The sequence below is a fragment of the Enhydra lutris genome, unplaced genomic scaffold (genome assembly GCF_002288905.1).
Source record: "Enhydra lutris kenyoni isolate GAN:26980312 unplaced genomic scaffold, ASM228890v2 scaffoldscaffold13, whole genome shotgun sequence".
Lineage (NCBI taxonomy): Eukaryota > Metazoa > Chordata > Mammalia > Carnivora > Mustelidae > Enhydra > Enhydra lutris.
In genome coordinates, this window is record NW_019154097.1 from 2,574,302 (window position 1) to 2,595,110 (window position 20,809).

Here is a 20,809-nt window from a genome sequence, read left to right on the forward strand (position 1 = left end):
AAAAAAAAAAAAAAAAAAAAAAAAAAAAAGATTGTCTCCCCCTCTCCCCTATGTCTCTCCCCCAATCTCTCTCCCTACAAAAACAAGACAAACACAAAGAAACAAAAACTGAGAGCCATTCTATACTGCATCCATTAGCAATCAGGTTAACACATTCCCAGGGCACCTGGGTGGCTCAGTCGTTAAGTGTCTGCCTTTGGCCCAGGTCATGATCCCAGGGTCTTAGGATGGAGCCCTATATCAGGCTCCCTGTTCAGTGGGAGTCTGCTTCTCCCTCTCCCATGGCTTGTGCTCCCTCTCTCGCTGTCTCTTTCTCTGTCAAATAAATAAATAAAATCTTAAAAAAAAAAAAAAGTAAACACATTCCTCATATTTTATAAAACCCAGAAAATATAAGCCTAAGTATCAGCAAACAAAAACCATTCAAAATTTTATTTATTTTGACACTTAACATAATGCATTTACCCAACAAACTGACAGACTAGTGTCATCTTGCGTGGAATTTTACCCATAGATACTGCTATACTCAGATAGTGAAATACTATCCCAGACATCTCATTCTTACATTACTCATTCTGCTTATTTCATATTAAATAAAGATATTCATTTTACTACTGAGCTTGTCACAGCAGTTCATTTTTATATAGCCTGTCCCTAATACAACCTTATCCTTAAAAACAAGAACCTGATTAAACCCAAACAGTGACAAGGAAGGCACGTTGGTTGTGTACATCCTTATACCCCATCTAAAGGAGAATCATTAGTTGTTTTAATCTGTTTTGAAATGGTGATCTGAAAATACAAATGAGGGACACCTGGCTGCTTTAAGCCAGTTAGCATCTACCTTTGACTCAGGTCATGATCCCAGTGTCCTGGGATCAAGCCTGGCATTGGGATCCCTGCTCGGCAGGGAGTCCTGCCTCTCCCTCACCCTTCACCCCTCTCCTTGCTCATGCTCATTCTCTCAAATTAGTTAATTAATTAATTTTGAAAGGAAACAGAAATGAAACACTGTGCCTGGCTAGCTCAGTTGGTTTAAGTAGCTGCCTTCAGCACAGGTCATGATACCCCAGTCCTACGACTGAGCCCTGAGCGGGGACCCCCCCCTCTCCTTCTTTACCCCTCCCTTCACTTTCTCTCTCTCTCATAAATAAAATCTAAGAAAAGAAAAGAAAAGGGGAGGGGAGGGGGAAAGGAAAAGGGAAAGGGAGAGAAAGGGAAGAAAAGAGAAAAGAAAAGAAATGAAACGAAAGGAAATGAAAAGAAAAGAAAAGAAAGGAAATGAAATGAAAAGAAAAGAGACAAGACAAGATAGTGCAATCTCCATGGAGAATCAAGAGATTAGGGCTGACATGGCCTTGTGCGGCTTTAGTTGTCTCCTTCCTAAAATAAAAGGGATAAGCTTTAGTGTGCCTGCACAGTTCTCAAAATTTACTAAGCTTAAAACAACAATACCTTTCTTTCTTATTTTATCTGTCAAATGGTCATGAAAATGTGTCTGTAGAATATTCACACATAAACAAATAGATATAGAGCAAACTCAGGTTTTCGTTTAGTCTAGAGATGTAAGAAGTAATAAGAGATGACAACTGAGATGAAGAAACATGAGCAGTGAAGCCAAGAGAAGTTTTAAATGGTGAAAATGTCCACAGGCCCAGAGAATTTGGAAACTATGTAAGGCTGGGGTAGAACACCAAGTTCCTTTTCAAGTCTTCAGATTCTACAACTTCATGAAGAAACCGTATATAACAAAAACAGTCATTTCAGGTTAGCGTTCTTTCCGGTCTTAAAACAAACATGGAATGGAACCCATAATGCCCTCCACTCCCACCCCCAAAAAAGATAAGTCCAAAATGCAACAGGGAATTGGGAGATAAATCTTAGCACTGCAAATCAGTTAACAGTATTTATTAATAATTCTTACCGTGTCTGAATTCCCTTCCAGCAATATATTGATAGCTTTGTTCACATCTCCATTACAGTCATGTAGGGCCACTATGCATTCATCCTGATTTTTCCCCGTCACTTCCATAAGCTGTTCAAATTATAAGAAAATGGTTAAGGAGACCCTAAAATGGCACTTGATACCAATTTTAAGATTCTTCTATTTATAAACAGAAATTACACAATCCTTCCACATGAAGATGACCTCCTTCCAGACCCTGAGCTCATAATGCAAGAATAGGTTTACCTGCTTTTTGTGACCATCACTTCTCTTTTCATCAATAGAATCAAACAACAAATCAACTCTCCTCCAAGAAGACTAAGTATCAGATTATTAATGAGCAGTACACACATACATATATATATATATCAACATTCTCAGCATACTCAGGATCAGCTCTGACTACTCCAACTTAGTTCAATGGCCTGGGATTCCCAAAATTCTGAACTACTCAAAGTATACATGGCCACCATGACAGAACATCTAGTCCAACTATGTTATACAAAGAAAACATTCCCTATGTGGTTTATCACTGCTTGGATTAGAAGACTCCATATTAAAAAAAAAAAAAAAAAAAAGACTCCATAAACATAGTAAGTGACAACACCCAAAGGTCTCACAAATGCAATTCTACAGCTATCACAAACTCACTCCTAGACATTGTACTTGTGCAAGCAGCTTCAACAGGGTGCTACATTTGAAGTAATCAAAGAAAGCCCCTTGGTACATTCTCTTTACCAAGGGAGATTAAGGGGCGCCTGGGTGGCTCAGTGGGTTAAGCCTCTGCCTTCGGCTCAGGTCATGGTCTCAGGGTCCTGGGATTGAGCCCCACATCGGGCTCCCTGCTCAGCGGGGAGACTGCTTCCCCCGGTCTCTCTGCCTGCCTCTCTGTCTACTTGTGGTCTCTCTCTCTCTGTCAAATAAATAAATATAATCTTAAAAAAGAAAAAAGGAGAGATTAAGCTATTTAACATTTTCATCACAAGTACAATCACAAATTAGATACAATATACAGGTTTCTCAATTACCAGCAAACAAATGTACGATATAAGTATCTCTTGTGTTTTACACACATTTAACTGTTTTAGTGTGTACCACCTGTTCAAAATAGTTTGACACCAACATATGAAGTGATTTCTCTGTGATCAAAGAACTAATTAACAGGAAGGCCTATCTGGAGTCCAGGTATCCTGATCTCATGAATAGAACTCTTTGCACTGTACCACTCTATCTGCTTTCCTCCCTGCCATTGCACGGTGAAAGTTCTACACATTCTACAGCTTTCCAGTCCTTTGGTCTTTGGGCATCAACTAGTGTCAGTTTTTATCAGTGTCTCTATTAACCCAACGCCTGTAGTATACAAGTGATAAGATGCACATTAAATATCAAAATTACCCCCCAGTGACTGGAATAGTAAGAGATCAAACTAAAGTTTAACCATAAAACTCTGAACTCCTGGACCAGTGTTCCTTTTTTGTGTATCTGCTATACTAGTCAGATAAAAGACAATATGATATGTAGAATTATGTCTCAAACTGTACATAAATCTCATTCCAGAAAATAAGTGCTATCATGACAGCAACTGTAAGTATTAACAAACAGTTGACACAGTAAAGGGGAAAAGTTATGCAGGAAGCTAGGCATGAGCAATAGGATGATGGACCTTAGATATCAAGATGGAGAGCCCCGAATGAAGACAGACTGGGACCACCCCATTCTACCCATCTAGCAATGGGTTTGTCATTACAACATCCTGGGCAGGAGTAAGAGCTAAATTTGTTGTGCTTGTTGCACTCGTGCAGAAAGCAGTAGCTTGTCCTTATTTGACCTAATATCTCTAAAATAGAAATAATGTTACAGTTTGCTACCCCATGTAGGCATTTTGAATACAACTTGGGAAAGAACATGGTAGCTGGCTTATTATTATATAATCCAAGGCCTGTCACTGTTGCAACTCTAGGGCTGCCCAAAAGAAAAGGCCACACTACCAAGTTTCCAAAGCCATCTTTTCTCTTGACTAGCCTGCTTCTCCCTTGGGACGTACTTTAATAAAACTCTGTTCGCTTTCATTCTGCTGTTCTGTAATCCTTTACAGTAGCAGTGAAAAGAACCAAGGTTTCTTTCGTTTTGCAGCTAACTCTCAGTAACAAGTTCACTGTGGGACAGTTATTCCAGCAATTACTTGTAGACCTCTACCAAGGTCTGGACCGAGATAAGGGTTATATAGCTTGATTTCTAGAATCTTGAAAGAAAAAGCAGCCTTATCAGGAAAGAAGATTTTGAAATTTTTATTACCAAAAAAGACTCTCATTAAAGTTGTATATGAAGACATCAAACTAAAATTTAATGTTATATTTTTCCAGCATATGTTTGGATTCATCATCACCAATTTTGGAGAAGGCAATTTAGTTCTTTTTTTTTTAAAGATTTTATTTATTTATTTGACAGAGATCACAAGTAGGCAGAGAGAGAGGAGGAAACAGGCTCCCCGCTGAGCAGAGACCCCAATGTGGGGCTCGATCCCAGGACCCTGGGATCATAAACTGAGCCGAAGGCAGAGGCTTTAACCCACTGAGCCACCCAGGCACCCCGGCAATTTGGTTCTTAACATTAAACAAGACTTTCTGAGAACTTGCCAAATATTTAATGTACGTTCTATACACAGGTACAGACAAGGTCAATGTGCTTCTCCACAATGTCTAGCTCATTGTTGGTAACATTTTAGTGACTAGGAAGATTCTACTACCAAAATAATAGCATCCTTTGCCACAAACATACCTGTTTAACTTTAGCTTCAAATTCTGAATCATTTTTATCAAAGATCACTTGAGCGAGACGCATCTGTTCAGCTGTTGCCTGCAAAGTACACACAAAATTATTAAAAAGACCTCAGCACCTAAAATACAAGTTAGATGCCAAAATCTCCTGCAAAAAGATAAAAAGCTCAAGCACTACAGTGCTATGGTAACAAAAACAGTGATTAGAGCTCTCAAATGTTTACAACCTGCTTCCATAACCCAAATAAACATCAAATTAAATGGCATAAAGGTCCCATTCCTTTGGCCAAATGACCTAGTTATTATTCATCTTAACTGGCCATGTGACTCATTTAAATGTTCTTTGCCTTGGGGAAAGGGAGTAAATAAGAACTACAGAATATTAGAAGAACAGTAAACAGTGGAGACTGCTAGGACACAGGCTTAGAAACAACAACAACAACAAAAAAACAACACTGCTGTCAACTCTTTTAAGATATCCTGGTCAGCTCTGAAGAGCAAATGCTGTATTTTACTAAATAAATACTATTTTTAGGGGTGCCTGGGTGGCTCAGTTGGTTAGGCATCTACCTTTGGCTCAGGTTATGCTTAGCATAAACCTGCTCGACAGGGGATCTGCTTCTCCCCCTGCCCCTCACCCTACTCATGCTCCCTCTCCCAAGTAATAAATAAAATCTTTAAATTAATTAATTAATTAATTAATTCTGTGTGCTATTTAATAATATACCAATTTGGTTTGTTAGTTTTGACAAAGGTACCTTGATTATGATAACAGGAAACTGAGGAGCATGCATATAGGAACTCTCTGTACTATTTCCATGCAACTTTCCAATGAACCTAAAATTACTCTAAAAATTTACTGAAATAAAAATATTACCCTCGGGGCACCTGGGAGGCTCAGTCAGTTAAGTGTCTGCCTTTAGCTCAGATCCTGATTCCAGGAGCCAGAGATGGAGCCCTGAGTCAGGCTCCCAGCTCAGCAGAGAGCCGCCTTCTTCCCCTCCCTCTCTCCATCCCTCTCCATTCATGCTCCCTCACTTTCTCTCTCTCAAATAAATAAAATCTTTAAATAATGATGATAATAATAATAAAGTAAAAATATTACCCTTGTTAACAAAAACCTTTACTAACTCCCAACATAAATATTTTAAAAGTTAAACCATTTAAATTAATTAATGAGCACAGAGAATGAAAAAAAAAAAAAATCCAGGAGCTAATAACGAACTTTTCTGTTCAAACACTACAAAGATCTAGTCTTATAACTAAATTTGTACACATACCCATGATAGATTTCTTGCAATAAATACAAAGATGTGAAACTACTGACCAAAGAAGTATCTAGAAAAGTATTTTGTACATCTGAAACTAGTGAGGTACTGTATGTTGGCTAATTGAATTTAAATTTAAAAAAAGGAAAAAAGAAAGAAAAACATTTCATACCATCTGTTCAAAAATTCTCTGCACACCGGCTACAAAGATTTATTCTCCACCAGCAGTATAAAACAGCCTGTTTCCTCAAAATCTTTCCAACTTAAAAAAAAAAAAAAAATTCCAATTTAATCAGTGAAAAATGGTCTCTATTTAGTTTTTTATTTCTAAAGTCACTAAGTAAGGATAATCTTTTTAACATATACTTAGTAATATTACATTGATAAAAACACTACCAAGCTAGAAAATCTTCATGTGGTAAGATAGTAAAGATTAGTTAAGTCAGTAATCATTAATAAAAGCTAATTCTAAGGGGAAAGTTGCATGAGGAACGTACTATTTGCACATGGTCTCAAAGTGTCCCCACATGATTGTTTTTTAGCTGCTAGGTGAAACACAGTTAATAAATCAGAGGAAATACAAGAACTCTGGACTGAATGAATCAACATCTTCAGAGAGGGGCAGATAGATAGGACATAACTCCACCCACCATAATCTGAGAAATACTCAAAAGTCCTCTGTGTGGTATTCCAATCAGAGTTCTATAACCTAAATCTAATCATGAGGAAGAATCAAATTCACATTGAAGTTTTTTGTTGTTGTTGTTGTTTTTAAGAATTATCCATTTAGGGGCACCTGGGTGGCTCAGTGGGTTAAGCCTCTACCTTTGGCTCAGATCATGATCCCAGGGTCCTGGAATCGAGCCCCGCATCCGGCTTTCTGCTCAGCAGGGAGCCTGCTTCCCCTCTCTTTCTGCCTGCCTCTCTACCTATTTGTGATCTCTCTCTGTCAAACAGATAAAATATTTTTTTTTAAATTATCCATTTATTTGAGAGAAAGAGTACAAGCGTATGAGCAGGGGGAGGAGCAGTGAGAGAGAAGCAGACTCCCCACTGGGCGCTAGGCTTGATCCCACCCACCTGAGCCAAAAACCAAGAGTTGGATTTTTAACTGAGGAACCCAGAAGGCCCGAAGAGTATTTTATATTAAAACTTGCTTATTTTTTTTTTTCTAAATTGCCAGAATTTTGGAAGACAAAGGCCAAGAGTTAGCTAGACTAAAGATACATGTCAAACAAAAGGGGTATGTACTGATACTATACTAGAATGGGGAAACATGCTACAAGGGACATTACCAGAGTAACTGACAATGGAATAATTGAATACCTGAAATAACTAAAAATAATGTATATATTAATACATGCATACAATGTACATGTGTATACAGATATAAAATATAGAAGAAAGTAAAAGAGCAAAAGTGGCACCATGTTAAAAATCTCATTAGGAGGGACACCTGGGTGGCTCAGAGGGTTAAGCCTCTGCCTTTGGCTCAGGTCATGATCTCAGGGTCCTAGGATCGAGCCACGTATCGGGCTCTCTGCTCAGCAGGGAGCCTGCTTCCCCCCTTCTCTCTGCCTGCCTGCTTGTGATCTCTTTCCCTCTATCAAATAAATAAATAAAATCTTTAAAAAAAAAATCTCATTAAGAGTATATAAGAAAGAGTTCTTTAAACTACTCCTTCAACTTTAGAGCAAAACCAAAATCCCATGGACAACAATATTATCATAAAACTAGATGACACAGTATCCCTCACAAGCCTCCAAATACAAACATGTAAAGAAAAACCACCCACAGATACAGTATCTCAATCCCAGGACCCTAAGATCATGACCTGAGCCAAGATCATGACCTGAGCCGAGATAATGACCTGAGCCAAGATCAAGAGTGGGATGCTTAAACCTGCTGAGCCACCCAGGTGCCCCACCATTATCAACTCTTGAAACTAACCATCTAGGGCTCTCATTAAGAGAAAACGACTAGCAGAATCAAAATTAAACTACATATAGAGAAAAGTAAACAAGGTCCACACTGGGGGAGGGGTGGGGTCAGGAAATCTCAGAAAGTAAGCCAACATAATTACGCAGTAAAGAAACTCTCTGAAATTAGAAAAGCCACTCAGAACCACGTTGCCATCTGAAAGTACAAAGGAAAACTCACTGCAAATAACAATGAGTGACAGAGGGGCACCTGGGTCCTGAGATCGAGCCCCGAATCAGGGTCTCTGATTAGCGGGGAGACTGCTTCCCCTCCCACCCTCTGCCTGCCTCTGCCTACTTGTGATCTCTGTCAGATAAATAAATAAAATCTTAAAAAAAAAAAAAAATGAGCGACAAGAAAAATAAAGGTCAAATCCCATACAAAGATATTATAAGAAAAACAATAAGGAGTAAGGCAATACCCCAATAACCAATGAAAATACACACACACACAAAACCTACCTAGCGAATAAAGCTATCTTCTGTCTCAAAACTAAAAGGCAGTGTGCATGGGGCACCTGGGTGGCTCAGTTGGTTAAAGGTCTGACTTTGGCTCAGGTCATGATCTCAGGGTAGAGGGGTCTGCTGCTTCTCTCTCCCCACCCCCACCCCTCGGAACGCCCTTCCCATGCTCATGCTCTCTCTCTAAAATAAATAAAATATTTTTAAAAGGAACTGAGCATAAAGAAAATGATATATAAATAGCATTAGGTCTTTTTCTTACTCAGAAATAAAAGTGAGGACTACACACAAAGAAGGAACACAAAAATAAACTTTTAACAGTTAATGCTTCAAAAGAAATAGGTTAAAGGGTGATATTTTTAAAAAATTAAGAAGTAATGACAGAAGGGGTGACCAGCTGGCTCATTTGGTAGAGCATGTAATCTCAGTGTTGAGAGTTCAAGCCCCATGTTGGGTGTAGAGATTTTTTTTTTAAGATTTATTTATTTGATGGGGCGCCTGGGTGGCTCAGTAGGTTAGGACTCTGCCTTCAGCTCAGGTCATGATCTCAGGGTCCTGGGATCAAGCCCCACATTGGGCTCTCTGCTCAGCGCGGAGCCTGCTTCCCTCTCTCTCTACCTACTTGTGGTCTCTCTCTGTCAAATAAATAAATAAAAACCTTAAAAAAAAAAAAACTTATTTATTTGGAGAGAGCACAGAGGGAGAGGGGAGCACAGACTGAGAGGAAGAAGCAGCCTCCCCACTGTGCAGGGAGCGCAATGCAGGCTCAATCTCACGAGACTGGGATCACGGCCTAAGCTAACAGCAAATGCTTAATCAACTGAGCCACCCAGGCACCCCTTTCAAAATAGTTTTTTAGGGACCCCTGTGTGCCTTAGTCAGTTGAGTATCTACCTCTGGCTCAGGTCCTGATCCCAAGGTCCTGGAATCGAGTACCGCATCAGGCTCCTAGCTCAGGGGAGAGCCTGCTTCCTCACCCTCTGCCTGCTATTCCCCCTGCTTGTGCTTGTTCTCTCGTTCTAACAAATAAATAAAATCTTTTTTAAAAATAGTTTAATTTTAAAGAAGTAAACAACAGACAACAGTAAAAATAAGTGAAAAAGAGTAGAAAAGAGGGGGAAAAAATCTGATTCTTTGGCGAGGGGGGAAAAAAATCAACGAAACTGAAAACTTTTCAGCTAAATCCATCCAAAAAAGAGAGAAAAGATTAATGTCATTAAAATTAGGAATGAAATAGGTGACATTACTACCTATGTTAGAGGAATAAAAAGGTTTATAAGAGAATTTCATAAACAAATGTGTGCCACAAATTGTATACCCTCTAAAAAGACAGTAACTATTGAAACTGTGTCAATATAAATAAAAACTCTTTAACAAATGATTGAATAAGCCATCAGGAAGTTCTCATAGGGGCACCTGGCTGGCTCAGTCAAAAGAGCATGTGGCTCCTGATCTCAGGGTCATGATTTCAGCACCATGTTGAGGGTGGAGCCCACTTTAAATAAATAAATAAAAAGTTCCCACAGAGAAAAACCCAGGAAAGATGGTAAATTCTACCACATGATGAAGGAATTAACACCAATACCAATTCTTTACAAACTCTTCCAAAAAATACAGAAGCGAACACTTCCTAATTCATTCTATAAGGTCGGTTTTATTATCCTGATACCAAAATTTAAAACATCACAAGAAAAGACAACTACACAAAAATACCACTATGGATGAAAAATCTTCCACAAAACCCTAGCAAACCAGCAACATACAAAAAGGATTATATACTATTACAAGTAAGTTTTATCCCAAGAATTCAAGGTTAACATCTGAATAATGTAATACATTAATAAAGTCACAAAACCCCATGAATATTTCAGAAGACATAGAGAAAGCATTGGATAAAATTCAATATCCTTTCATGATAACAAAGACTCAACAAATTAGAAATAGAAGGGAACTTCCTCAACCTAATAAATGCAACTACAAAAACCACAGCTAACAAAATGCTTAATACTGAAGGAGAGCTGAAAGCTTTCCCCCCAAGATCAAGAACAGAAAAAGGTGTCTGTTCTAACCTTTTGTACTGGAGGGTCTAATTAAAGCAATTAGACAAGAAGAGTCCTGTGGCAATTAAGCAAGGAAAGTAGGGGGATACCTATACGAAGAAAGATGGAAAATGTCTAAATATATACCCTTACAATATGCATGCAAACTTCAGAAAACGTATTAAAACTGTTATACAGGAAAAGGCTAACAACGATCTGGCAAGCAAGCATCATGAAATTCTTCATCCCTAAAGCATTATCCTTCCATAAGACCAAAAAAGTTCTTATTATAAAAATTATTAAATCATGAAGTGGAGCTTCAATTTTATCGCTAGCAAAGATCTTAGACATAGTACTACAGTTCAACTCCATAGTGTGCCCCTAAGCAATTTATTAACACTTTATGTTGGGTGTTAAAGGCACAGGGCTCCTAACTACCCGAGGTCTGTAGTGCCCAGTGTATCAATCATACTGCCTTCAAGCTAGGGAGAAAGCTATTTTACCAGTCTAAGAATATAGTAATGAGGGTCTAGGTTAGTGTGGTTAGTGTGGTTACCATAAGAAGGAAGAGATGTAAAGGGAGAGGATATTTTTTTCTTGAAAATACTTGAAGACTGAGGAAAAGGACCACAACGTGTGCAAGGACTAAAAAACTGGGAGAACACACTCCACATTAGTTATGGGAAAACTGCAGAGTCTGAAGGGAAAAGAGGCACACAGAAAGATAAAATGAGAGTTAGAGGCAAGGTAAAAGAAATCAGCAGTACATAAAGAAAATCGCCAGAACCCTAAAAGAAGGCAGGATGTCTGTACCAAGAAAACATAATAAAATCCACAGAACCTTCTGGGATGAGGGTGATGTTCTACATTTTGAGAGGACTGACAAAAAATGATCTGATAACACTTAAAATGTCTCTGTATATAAATTTTACCTTTTAAAAAAAAGAAGAGGAACCTAAACAAGTATCAAACTCTAGTTATATATGTATATACACTAAAAAGCCTAGGACTAAAGTATATTGATGACTTTAATTTACCTTGAAATGCATCAAGAAAATAAGATAAAATAATGGATAGCCAGTCAGATGTAATAAAGCAAATATATCAAAAAGCCAATTTTGGGACAACTGGGTAGCTCAGTCAGTTAAGTGCCTGCCCTCAGCCCAGGTCACAATCCCAGCCCCACATCAGGCTCCCTGATTGGCAGGCAGCCTGCTTCTCCCTATCCTCCCTGCTTGTGCTCTCTATTGCTGTCTGTCTCCTCTCCCACAAAAATAAATAAAATCTTAAAAAAAAAAAAAAGAAAAGAAAAAAGCTAATTTTGAGTATATGGGTCTTTACCATACTACTCTTTTCAACGACTCTTTGTATTTGAACATTTTCATAATAAAATGTTAGAGGGGAGGGATGCCTGGGTGGCTCAGTTGGTTAAGCGGCTGCCTTTGGCTCAGGTCATGATCCCAGGGTCCTTGGATCCAGTCCCACATCCGGCTCCTTGCTCATCGGGGAGCCTGCTTCTCTCCTTCTGCCTGCTACTCTGCTTGCTTGTGCCTGCTCTCTCTCTTTCTGCCAAATAAGTAAATAAATAAAATCTCAAAAAAAAAAAAAAATGTTAGGGGGAAAAAATTTTCAACACTTCACCCTGTTTCTCCCTCTGCCTGTCACGCTTCCCCTGCTTATGCTCTGACAAATAAAAAATAAAATCTTTACAAAAAAAAAAAAAAAAAAAGAGGGGTGCCTGGGTGGCTCAGTTGGTTAAGCGACTGCCTTTGGCTCAGGTCATGATCCTGGAGTCCTGGGATGGAGTCCCACATCAGACTCCCTGCTTGGCAGGGAGTCTGCCTTTTCCTGCTGATCTCTCTCCTCTCATGCTCTCTCTCTCTCGCTCGCTCTCTCTCAAATAAATAAATAAAATAATTAAAAAAAAAAAAAAAGAATGTGACTGGTTCAAGACATTTCAGACAGAAAATACAGCATACAGCAATGACACAGAGTATAAAACACAGCTAAAACCAAGGATTCTGGCTGTAGTATCTTTCTGAAAGGGGTGGGGGATTACAAGTAATAGGGCAGGGGGGAAAAGAGTCACCAATAACAGATCTAAAAGCAGCAATATTTAAACTTGAAAAGTGCCTGAGAATGCCCGTTCTTCCTTAACGTACACAAGTTACAGATGGCTAAAAATGCTTCCCCTGACTCTATTAAACTATCTTGCAAAGTATTAACAAGAAAACACTTGAACTGACTTTCTCTAAAGACTGTAAGAACAGTTATTGATAATAGCATTTTGCTATAGGCAACAGTCTAGGGCTTCCACATATATTTTATATTGTTTCACTCCCAAATTTCTAAAATGTAAAGTTAAGGGGCCCCTGGCTGGCTCAGTAGAGCCTGCAGCTCCATCTCAGAATCATGACTTCAAGCCCCACACTGGGTGTGGAGCTTATGTTAAAAATACACATAAAGGGCGCCTGGGTGGCTCAGTGGGTTAGGGCCTCTGCCTTCGGCTCAGGTCATGATCTCAGGGTCCTGGGATCGAGCCCCGCATTGGGCTCTCTGCTCTGCAGGGAGCCTGCTTCCTCCTCTCTCTCTGCCTGCCTCTCTGCTTACTTGTGATCTCTGTCTGTCAAATAAATAAATAAAATCTTAAAAAAAAAAAAAATACACATAAAGATGGGGAGGGAGAGGGGCGCCTGGGTGGCTCAGTGGGTTAAAGCCTCTGCCTTCGGCTCAGGTCATGATCCCAGGGTCCTGGGATCAAGCTCCGCATCGGGCTCTCTGCTCAGCAGAGAGCCTGCTTCCTCCTCTCTCTCTGCCTGCCTCTGCCTTCTTGTGATCTCTGTCTGTCAAATAAATAAATAAAATCTTTAAAAAAAAAAAAAAGATGGGGAGGGAGACAAAACATAAGAGACTCTTAATCTCACACAACAAACTGAGGGTTGCTGGGGGGTGGGGGTATGTGGGGAGGGTGACTGGATTATGGACATTGGGAGAGTATGTGCTATGGTGAGTGCTGTTAAGTGTGTAAGCCTGATGATTCACAGATCTGCACCCCTGAAACAAATAATACATATGTTAATAAAATAAAAAAATACACCTACATACCTAAAATAAAAAATAAAACGTAAAGTCATACATTAGGTAAATACCAAGTGCTAATTTACTAAGACTTAATTTTCTCAGCTTAAGCACTAGGACTCAAATATTCTTTGCATTTCTCTTCAGTGGTATCATCTGTATTCTTCCTAAGAGAGCTATTTAAACTAACTTTGGGGGCGCCTGGGTGGCTCAGTGGGCTGAGCCGAAGTCATGATCTCAGGGTCCTGGGATCGAGTCCCACATGGGGCTCTCTGCTCAGCAGGGAGCCTGCTTCCCTCTCTCTCTCTCTGCCTGCCTCTCTGTCTACTTGTGATCTCTCTCTGTCAAATAAATAAATAAAAATCTTTAAGAAAAAAAAAAAAAACAACTTAACTTTGGAAGCAGACCTGATGCACTTAACAGCTGTTCTAACAACTACAGTACTTTAACACTAGCCTGTCATATTAATGAAATAAAAAGCATTTCACATCAGAACTTTAAATATTTTTTACCTTTGTTGACTACCCTAGCCAAGGAAATTACATTAAATATGCAATAAAGAAAACCCCAGGGGTGCCTGGGTGGTTCAGTGGGTTAAGCCGCTGCCTTTGGCTCAGGTCATGATCTCAGGGTCCTGGGATCGAGTCCCGCATCAGGCTCTCTGCTCGGCAGGGAGCTTACTTCCCTCTCTCTCTCTGCCTGCTTCTCTGCCTACTTGTGATCTCTCTCTGTCAAATAAATAATAAAATCTTTTTTAAAAAAATAATTAAAAAATAAATAAAAAGTAAAGAAAACCCCAAACATAAATTCAAGACAGGAAAATTGTCAGGACAACCTCTGGGAAATGTCAAGAATTCTGTACAACTGGAAAAAGCAAAATCAACTGATAATTTGAAGTTAAACAAGGTGAATGCACCCTACCCTACAACAACTAATAGTGACATCCACCAACCGTCAGCTTGAAAAAGAGTCTTGCCAAGAAAAGCAGAAGTACTAATCTCTTCCTCTGAGTCTCTCTTCCATTCACTTGACTTATAATGGGCTAAGCTACTTTCATTTTTTTTCTCCTCATGTTTTAGGTAAACTCCATGCCCCCAAAGGACTTGAACACACAACCTGGGAATCAAGAGTTACATGCTTCATGACTGAGCCAGCCAGGCACTCCAGAGCTAAACTACTTTCACAGTGAAGAATGTCTTGACAACTTTCCTATGGAAGCCAAATATTTTTCTGTTGTATCTGCCACCCCAAAAATTTGGAAACATAACAAAATACAATTTTTTTAAATCGTTATGTTCACCACCCAAAGATAAACATTATTAACATAGTCTACTATTTTTTTTTCTTGTTTTAACAGTTTTTCCATACTGTAATTTTGGATCCTGTCTCAGTTGATCAGGAGCCAGGCATTTTCCAACATAATTTCAAACAGTATTATAATCACTTCAAAACTTGAGTGGAATATACAATGAGTAAATGTTATCACTTCCTGAATACAACATATACCAATTCTAATTCCTTACAACCATCTTGAAAAGTAAACATCATGCTCCAAGTCATTTTTTTAAACCATTTATTTATTTGAGAGAGAGAGGCAGAGAAAGCACGCAAGCCCAGGAAGGAGCAGAGGAGGGAGCCCTGCTGAGCAGGGAGACTGATGCTGTGGATTCCGGGACCCCAAGAGCATGACACAAGCCTAAGGCAGACATTCAGCCAACTGAGCCACTCAGACGCCCCTTCATGTCACATTTTAAAAACCTGGAGATCTGGACGCCTCGGTGGCTCAGTCGGTTAAGCATGCCTGCCTTCAGCTCCAGGTCATGATCTCAGGATCCTGAGAGCAAGCCCCACATCAAGCTCCCTGTTCAGCGGGAAGTCTGCTTCTCCCTCTCGGAAGTCCCACTGTTTCTGTTCCCTCTCTGTCTCTGTCAAATAAATAAGTAAAATCTTTTTAAATTTTTTTAATAAATAAATAAGAATAAAAATAAATTAGTAAAAATAAAAACCTGGAGTTCTCTCTTCACACAATAATAAAGAAACTCCACTTTAAACAAATGATAAAAATGACCATCAGAATATAGTAAAAATCTATGTCCTGAACAACATGATATGATGCATCAAGAAAAGATCATCACAGGGCACCTGGGTGGCTCAGTGGGTTAAGGCCTCTGCCTTCAGCTCGGGTCATGATTTCAGGGACCTGGGATCGAGCCCTGCATTGGGCTCTCTCCTCAGCGGAGAGCCTGCTTCCCCCTCTCTCTCTGCCTGCCTCTCTGCCTACTTGTGATTTCTCTCTCTGTGTGTCAAATAAATAAAATCTAAAAAAAAAAAAAGAAAGAAAGAAAAGATCATCACTTCAGTGGTATTTCTACCAAAAATGTATTACCTGGGAAAGACAGATAGTTCAGTCGGTTGGGCAGCCCAACTCTTGATTTCAGCTCAGGTTGCAATCTCAAGGTCATGTGATCAATCCCCAGTTCAGGCTCCCGACTCAAGCAGGGGAGTCAGCTTGAGATTCTCTCTCTCTGTCCCTTCCCCCACTCATGCACACTCAAACTCCTTCTAAAAAAATAAATCTTTGGGTCGCCTGGGTGGCTCAGTAGGTTAAGCATCTCCCTTCAGCTCAGGTCATGATCCCGGGATCCTGGGAACAAGTCTTGCCTCAGGCTCCCTGCTCAGTGGAGAGTCTGCTTCTCCCTCTGCTCCTCCCCTCTGCCTGTGTGCACACACTCTCCAAATAAAAGAAAAAATCTTTTAAAAAGCAATAAAAATAATAAAATAAATCTTATAACCCCATTCTAATCATGAGGAATATCTCAGACAAACTAAAGCTGGTAGATATTCTACAAAGTAATTGGCCTATATTCAAATAGGTCTATGTTATGAAACAGAGGAAAGAAAGTTCCACATTAAAAATGACTAGAGGGGTGCCTGGATGGCTCAGTGGGTTAAAGCCTCTGCCTTCGGCTCAGGTCATGATCCCAGGGTCCTGGGATCGAGCCCCACATCGGGCTCTCTGCTCAGCGGGGAGCCTGCTTCCTCCTCTCTCTCTCTCTGCCTGCCTCTCTGCCTACTTGTGATCTCTGTCAAATAAATAAATAAAATCTTTTTAAAAAAAATGACTAGAGAAAAGACATCTGAATACAATGTATGATAAAGCACTTAATTAGCTAAAAAGGACAATATTGAGACAACTGGGGAAAGAATAATATAGTCTGTAGATTACATGAGCTGATTTCCTGATTTTTTAATAACGGTTCTATAACTATGTCCTTGGAAAAAAAAAATACTGAAGTGTTCAGATGTGGTATATAACTCTCAAAAGGTTGTGGGGGGCAAACTGTACATAGTTTCTTCTTTGTAGAAAGGAGAAAATATAAACATGGTAAAAATGTTAGTATCTGGGAGATTGAACAAAGGAGATTCAGGAATTGTGTGTACTACTCTTTCCTATAAACCTCAAAGCATGTTTTTTGGGTTTTGTTTTGTTTTGAAGTGAGGTTCAAAGAGACTTAAGTAATTCAGTTAGTAAAGTGACAGACCCACTTTACTCATAATCTAAGATGGTCTTAGATTAGATGAGATAAATGAACATTAACAATGTTATTCATACTGTTTGAGAAATTCTCAAACATTATAAAAAGGGAAAATTAGGAATCTAAGTGTCTAAGAATCCTTCCCACAGCTCAGCGGGCAGTTTTTTATCTAATTACATAAAATGAGCTGCCCCAAAAGGGACCATGAAAACTAATCGTGACAACAACCCTTGGGAGAACAGTCTGGAAACTCTGATTCACTGGAAATCAGCCCAAGGACTCTACTTGGGTGGGAGATGGAAACAATTTACATTCTCAACATTTCATTTGGCCCTTTTTAAAAGATCACACTTTTTTTTTAAATTTTTTAGTTTTCTTAAAAGATGTTTATTTGAGAGAGAAACAGAGAGAGAGAGAACAAGCAGGGGCAAGAGGGAGAAGCAGGTGCTCTGCTAAGCTGGGAGCCCAATGCTGGGCTCCATACCAGAACCCTGGGATCATGACCCAAAGCAGAACTATGATCCCCCTGGGATCATGACCCAAAAGCAAATGCTTAACTGATTGAGCCATCCAGGCACCCCTAAAAGATTACACTTAAAAAAAAAAAATTTTTTTTTTATTTTGAAGTATTCTCTACATCCAAACTTGTAAGCTCAAACTTACAATGCTGAGATCAGGAATCACATGCTCCACTGACTGAGCCAGCCAGTTACCCCTAAAAGATTACACTTTTTTTTCCCCCATATAAAGATTACACTTTTAATTTTGACTAATTCGATAAACAACAAAATGATGTTTTAGTTTATATTTATTTGATTATAAGCAGGGCTGCACCTATGATTACTCCTAACTTGTATTTCTTCTTTGATATGAAAATGTTTCATGAATAGCCTCATAAGCATTCACCTACAAAAGGAGGGTGTAGTATAGTCAAAATTTTTGCAACAAGAAGTAGTCTTTTGGACACCTGGGTGGCTCAGTCAGTTAAGCGTCTGCCTTCGGCTCAGGTCATAATCCCAGAGTCTTGGGATGAAACCCCACATCGGGCTCCCTGCTTAGTAAGGAGTCTGCTTCTCCCTCTCCCTGCCACTCCCCCTGCTTGTGCTCCTGCACTCTCTGTCAAATAAATAAATAAAATCTTAAAAAAAAAAAAAAAGTCATCTTTCGTATCAGTTGTGAATGATTATCTATCAGAATAAATGTATTTAGAAATAAGCACTGAACAGCAGAGTTGTAAGTCTACTGACAGAAGCAAAATTTAAGGTTAACCTTATATTGAAAAATGTAAAGCAACAGTCTACTCTCTGTGTCCCTTAACATCCACAGGGCACTTGGTTATGACTGATTATAAAAAAAGTACTTGTAATTAGCTATCAAAGCATGGTCAAATCACCAATCTGAAATTTACGATGGACCTCTGAAAAAAGGTTTGCAAGTCTACTCAATAATATCTATAAAATGCTCAATCTTGTATCAGGCACTATACTTAGCATTTTATTTAACTTATCTCACATCATTTAAATAATATAAACAAATTCAGAAGGAGAAACTATTTGTTATTTAAGATTTTCTTTTATTTATTTATTTTAGGGGCAGCAGAGTGAGAGGGAAAGAATCTCAAGCAGACACACCATGAGCACAGAGCACCATACAGGGTTCAATCCCACCACCCTAAGATCATGACCTGACCCGAAATCAAGGGGCAGACACTCAACTGACTGAGCCACCTAGGCACCCCAGGAGGGACTATTTAACATTGAATGTTTTATTTATATTGACCTTGTTAATTAAAAGCCATCTTAATATTAACTGACTTTCCCCAGCTAACAATGCTTTTAAGAAAAAGCAGCTTTTCGTTGTCTCTTATAATTCACCTATTTCTCTACTTCAGAGCATAAATTATCCATATATCCTGGATTTCCGTATTACATTCAGGCAAATACCTAGGTTAATAAAGAAAAGGAGGAGTGCCTGGCTGGTTCAATCAGTAGAACATGTGACTCTTCACCTCGGGGCTTTAGCTTCGAGCCCCATATTGGGTGTAGAAATTACTTAAAATCGTTTTTAAAAAAAAAAAAAAAAAAAAAAAAAGGAAAAGAAAAAGGATAGCCTAGATGCTAATAGGGAGAGGAAAAAGTTCACAAATAGATAAGAAACAATGTCCAACAGTACCTGAATCATGATATTTTCTCTTTCCCACTGAATACAACCTACTTTTTAAAAACAAGATTCAAAATCTTACGGTACCAACAAAGGAGAGTATGTGCACTTTAATTAACATAACTCTATACAAAACAAGAGGTCCACAAAAACTTACCTGTACTACTTGTTTCTGTAGTTGTGATGCCTGTGTCGAAATCTGTGTTTTTTCCCGAGCACCTCGTGAACGGTCACTGCTCACTGAAGTCATCATATACAGTATATACAAAATAACGTATGTACAAAATAGAAAATCTGCAAGAAAGCCAGAATGGTAGTAAGCAAAAACTTCAAAACCATAGTAAAACGCAAGGATAAAATTCAGGAATATGGAGGAAATACAAGACAAAACCTAACAGCTCTCTAAAACACAAATTCTCAAGAAACAATCCATTAGGATTTTGTATTTTCCTACTAACAATTAAGCCAATTTTACTAATGCTATCTAAAAGTCTATGGTTGAGGCACCTGGCTGGCTCAGACAGTGAAGCATGCAATTCTTGATCTCACAGTTGTGCGTTCAAGTCTCATATTGCGGGCCGAAATTACTTAAAAATAAAATCTTAGGGGGTGCCTCAGTCGCTAAATGAGTTAAGTGTCTGCCTTCGGATCAGGTTATGATCTCAGGGTTGTGGAATCAAGCCCTGCATCAGGGTCCCTGCTAAGTGGGGAGTCTGTCTGTCCTTCATCTGACTCTCCCCCAGCTCAAGCTCTCTCTCACTTACTCTCTTGCGCATACTCTCTCTCTCAAAAAAAAAACCAAACCAAAAAATAAAATAAAATCCTAGGGGCACCTGAGTGGTGCAGTTGGTTAAACATCTGAGTTTTTATTTCAGGTCAGTTCGTGGTCTCAGGGTTGTGAGATCGAGCCCCATGTGGACTCAGTGCTCAACACAGAGTCTGCTTAAAGCTCTCTCTCTCGGGGCGCCTGGGTGGCTCAGTGGGTTAAAGCCTCTGCCTTCGGCTCGGGTCATGATCTCAGGGTCCTGGGATCGAGCCCCGCGTCGGGCTCTCTGCTCGGTGGAGAGCCTGCTTCCCCGTCTCTCTCTGTCTGCCTCTCTGCCTACTTGTGATCTCTGTCTGTCAAATAAATAAATAAAATCTTTTATAAAAAAAATATAAAAAAAAAAAAAAGCTCTCTCTCTCTTACCTCCTCCATCCCCACTCACTTGCGCTCTAAAATAAATCTTTTTAAAAACTAAAAATAAAGTGGTGCCTGGGTGGCTCAGTCAGTTAAGCATCTGCCTTCCGCTCAGGTCATCCTCCCAGGGTCCTGAGATCAGGTTCTGCATTAGACTCCCTGCTCCACAGGGACCTGTTTCTCCCTCTGCCTCTACATCTCTGTCCCTCATGAAAAAATATATTTTTTAAAGATTTTATTTATTTGACAGACAGAGATCACAAGTAGGCAGAGAGACAGGCAGAGAGAGGAGGAAGTAGGCTCCCTGCTGAGCAGAGAGCCCAACTCAGGGCTTGATCCCAGGACCCTGAGATCATGACCTGAGCCGAAGGCAGAGGCTTTAACC

At 39.4% G+C, this 20,809-nt stretch overlaps 1 protein-coding gene across 4 annotated transcripts in view; it reads right to left on the reverse strand.

Annotated features, from left to right (window-relative positions):
• LOC111145641 (ubiquitin associated protein 2) overlaps nt 1-20,809 on the reverse strand; it is a 138,802-nt gene that overhangs the window by 75,645 nt on the left and 42,348 nt on the right. For 3 of the 4 annotated variants that reach the window (XM_022500691.1, XM_022500693.1, XM_022500690.1), the window contains exons 2-4: nt 19,402-19,538; nt 4,724-4,801; nt 1,925-2,035 (exon numbers count right to left, since the gene is read on the reverse strand). In XM_022500691.1, coding sequence (XP_022356399.1) covers nt 1,925-2,035; nt 4,724-4,801; nt 19,402-19,497 — 285 coding nt within the window. In that variant the 5' untranslated portion in view covers nt 19,498-19,538. Of the gene's footprint in view, nt 1-1,924; nt 2,036-4,723; nt 4,802-6,162; nt 6,253-19,401; nt 19,539-20,809 lie in introns of those variants that run through there. The other variant, XM_022500692.1, reaches the window with a different exon arrangement.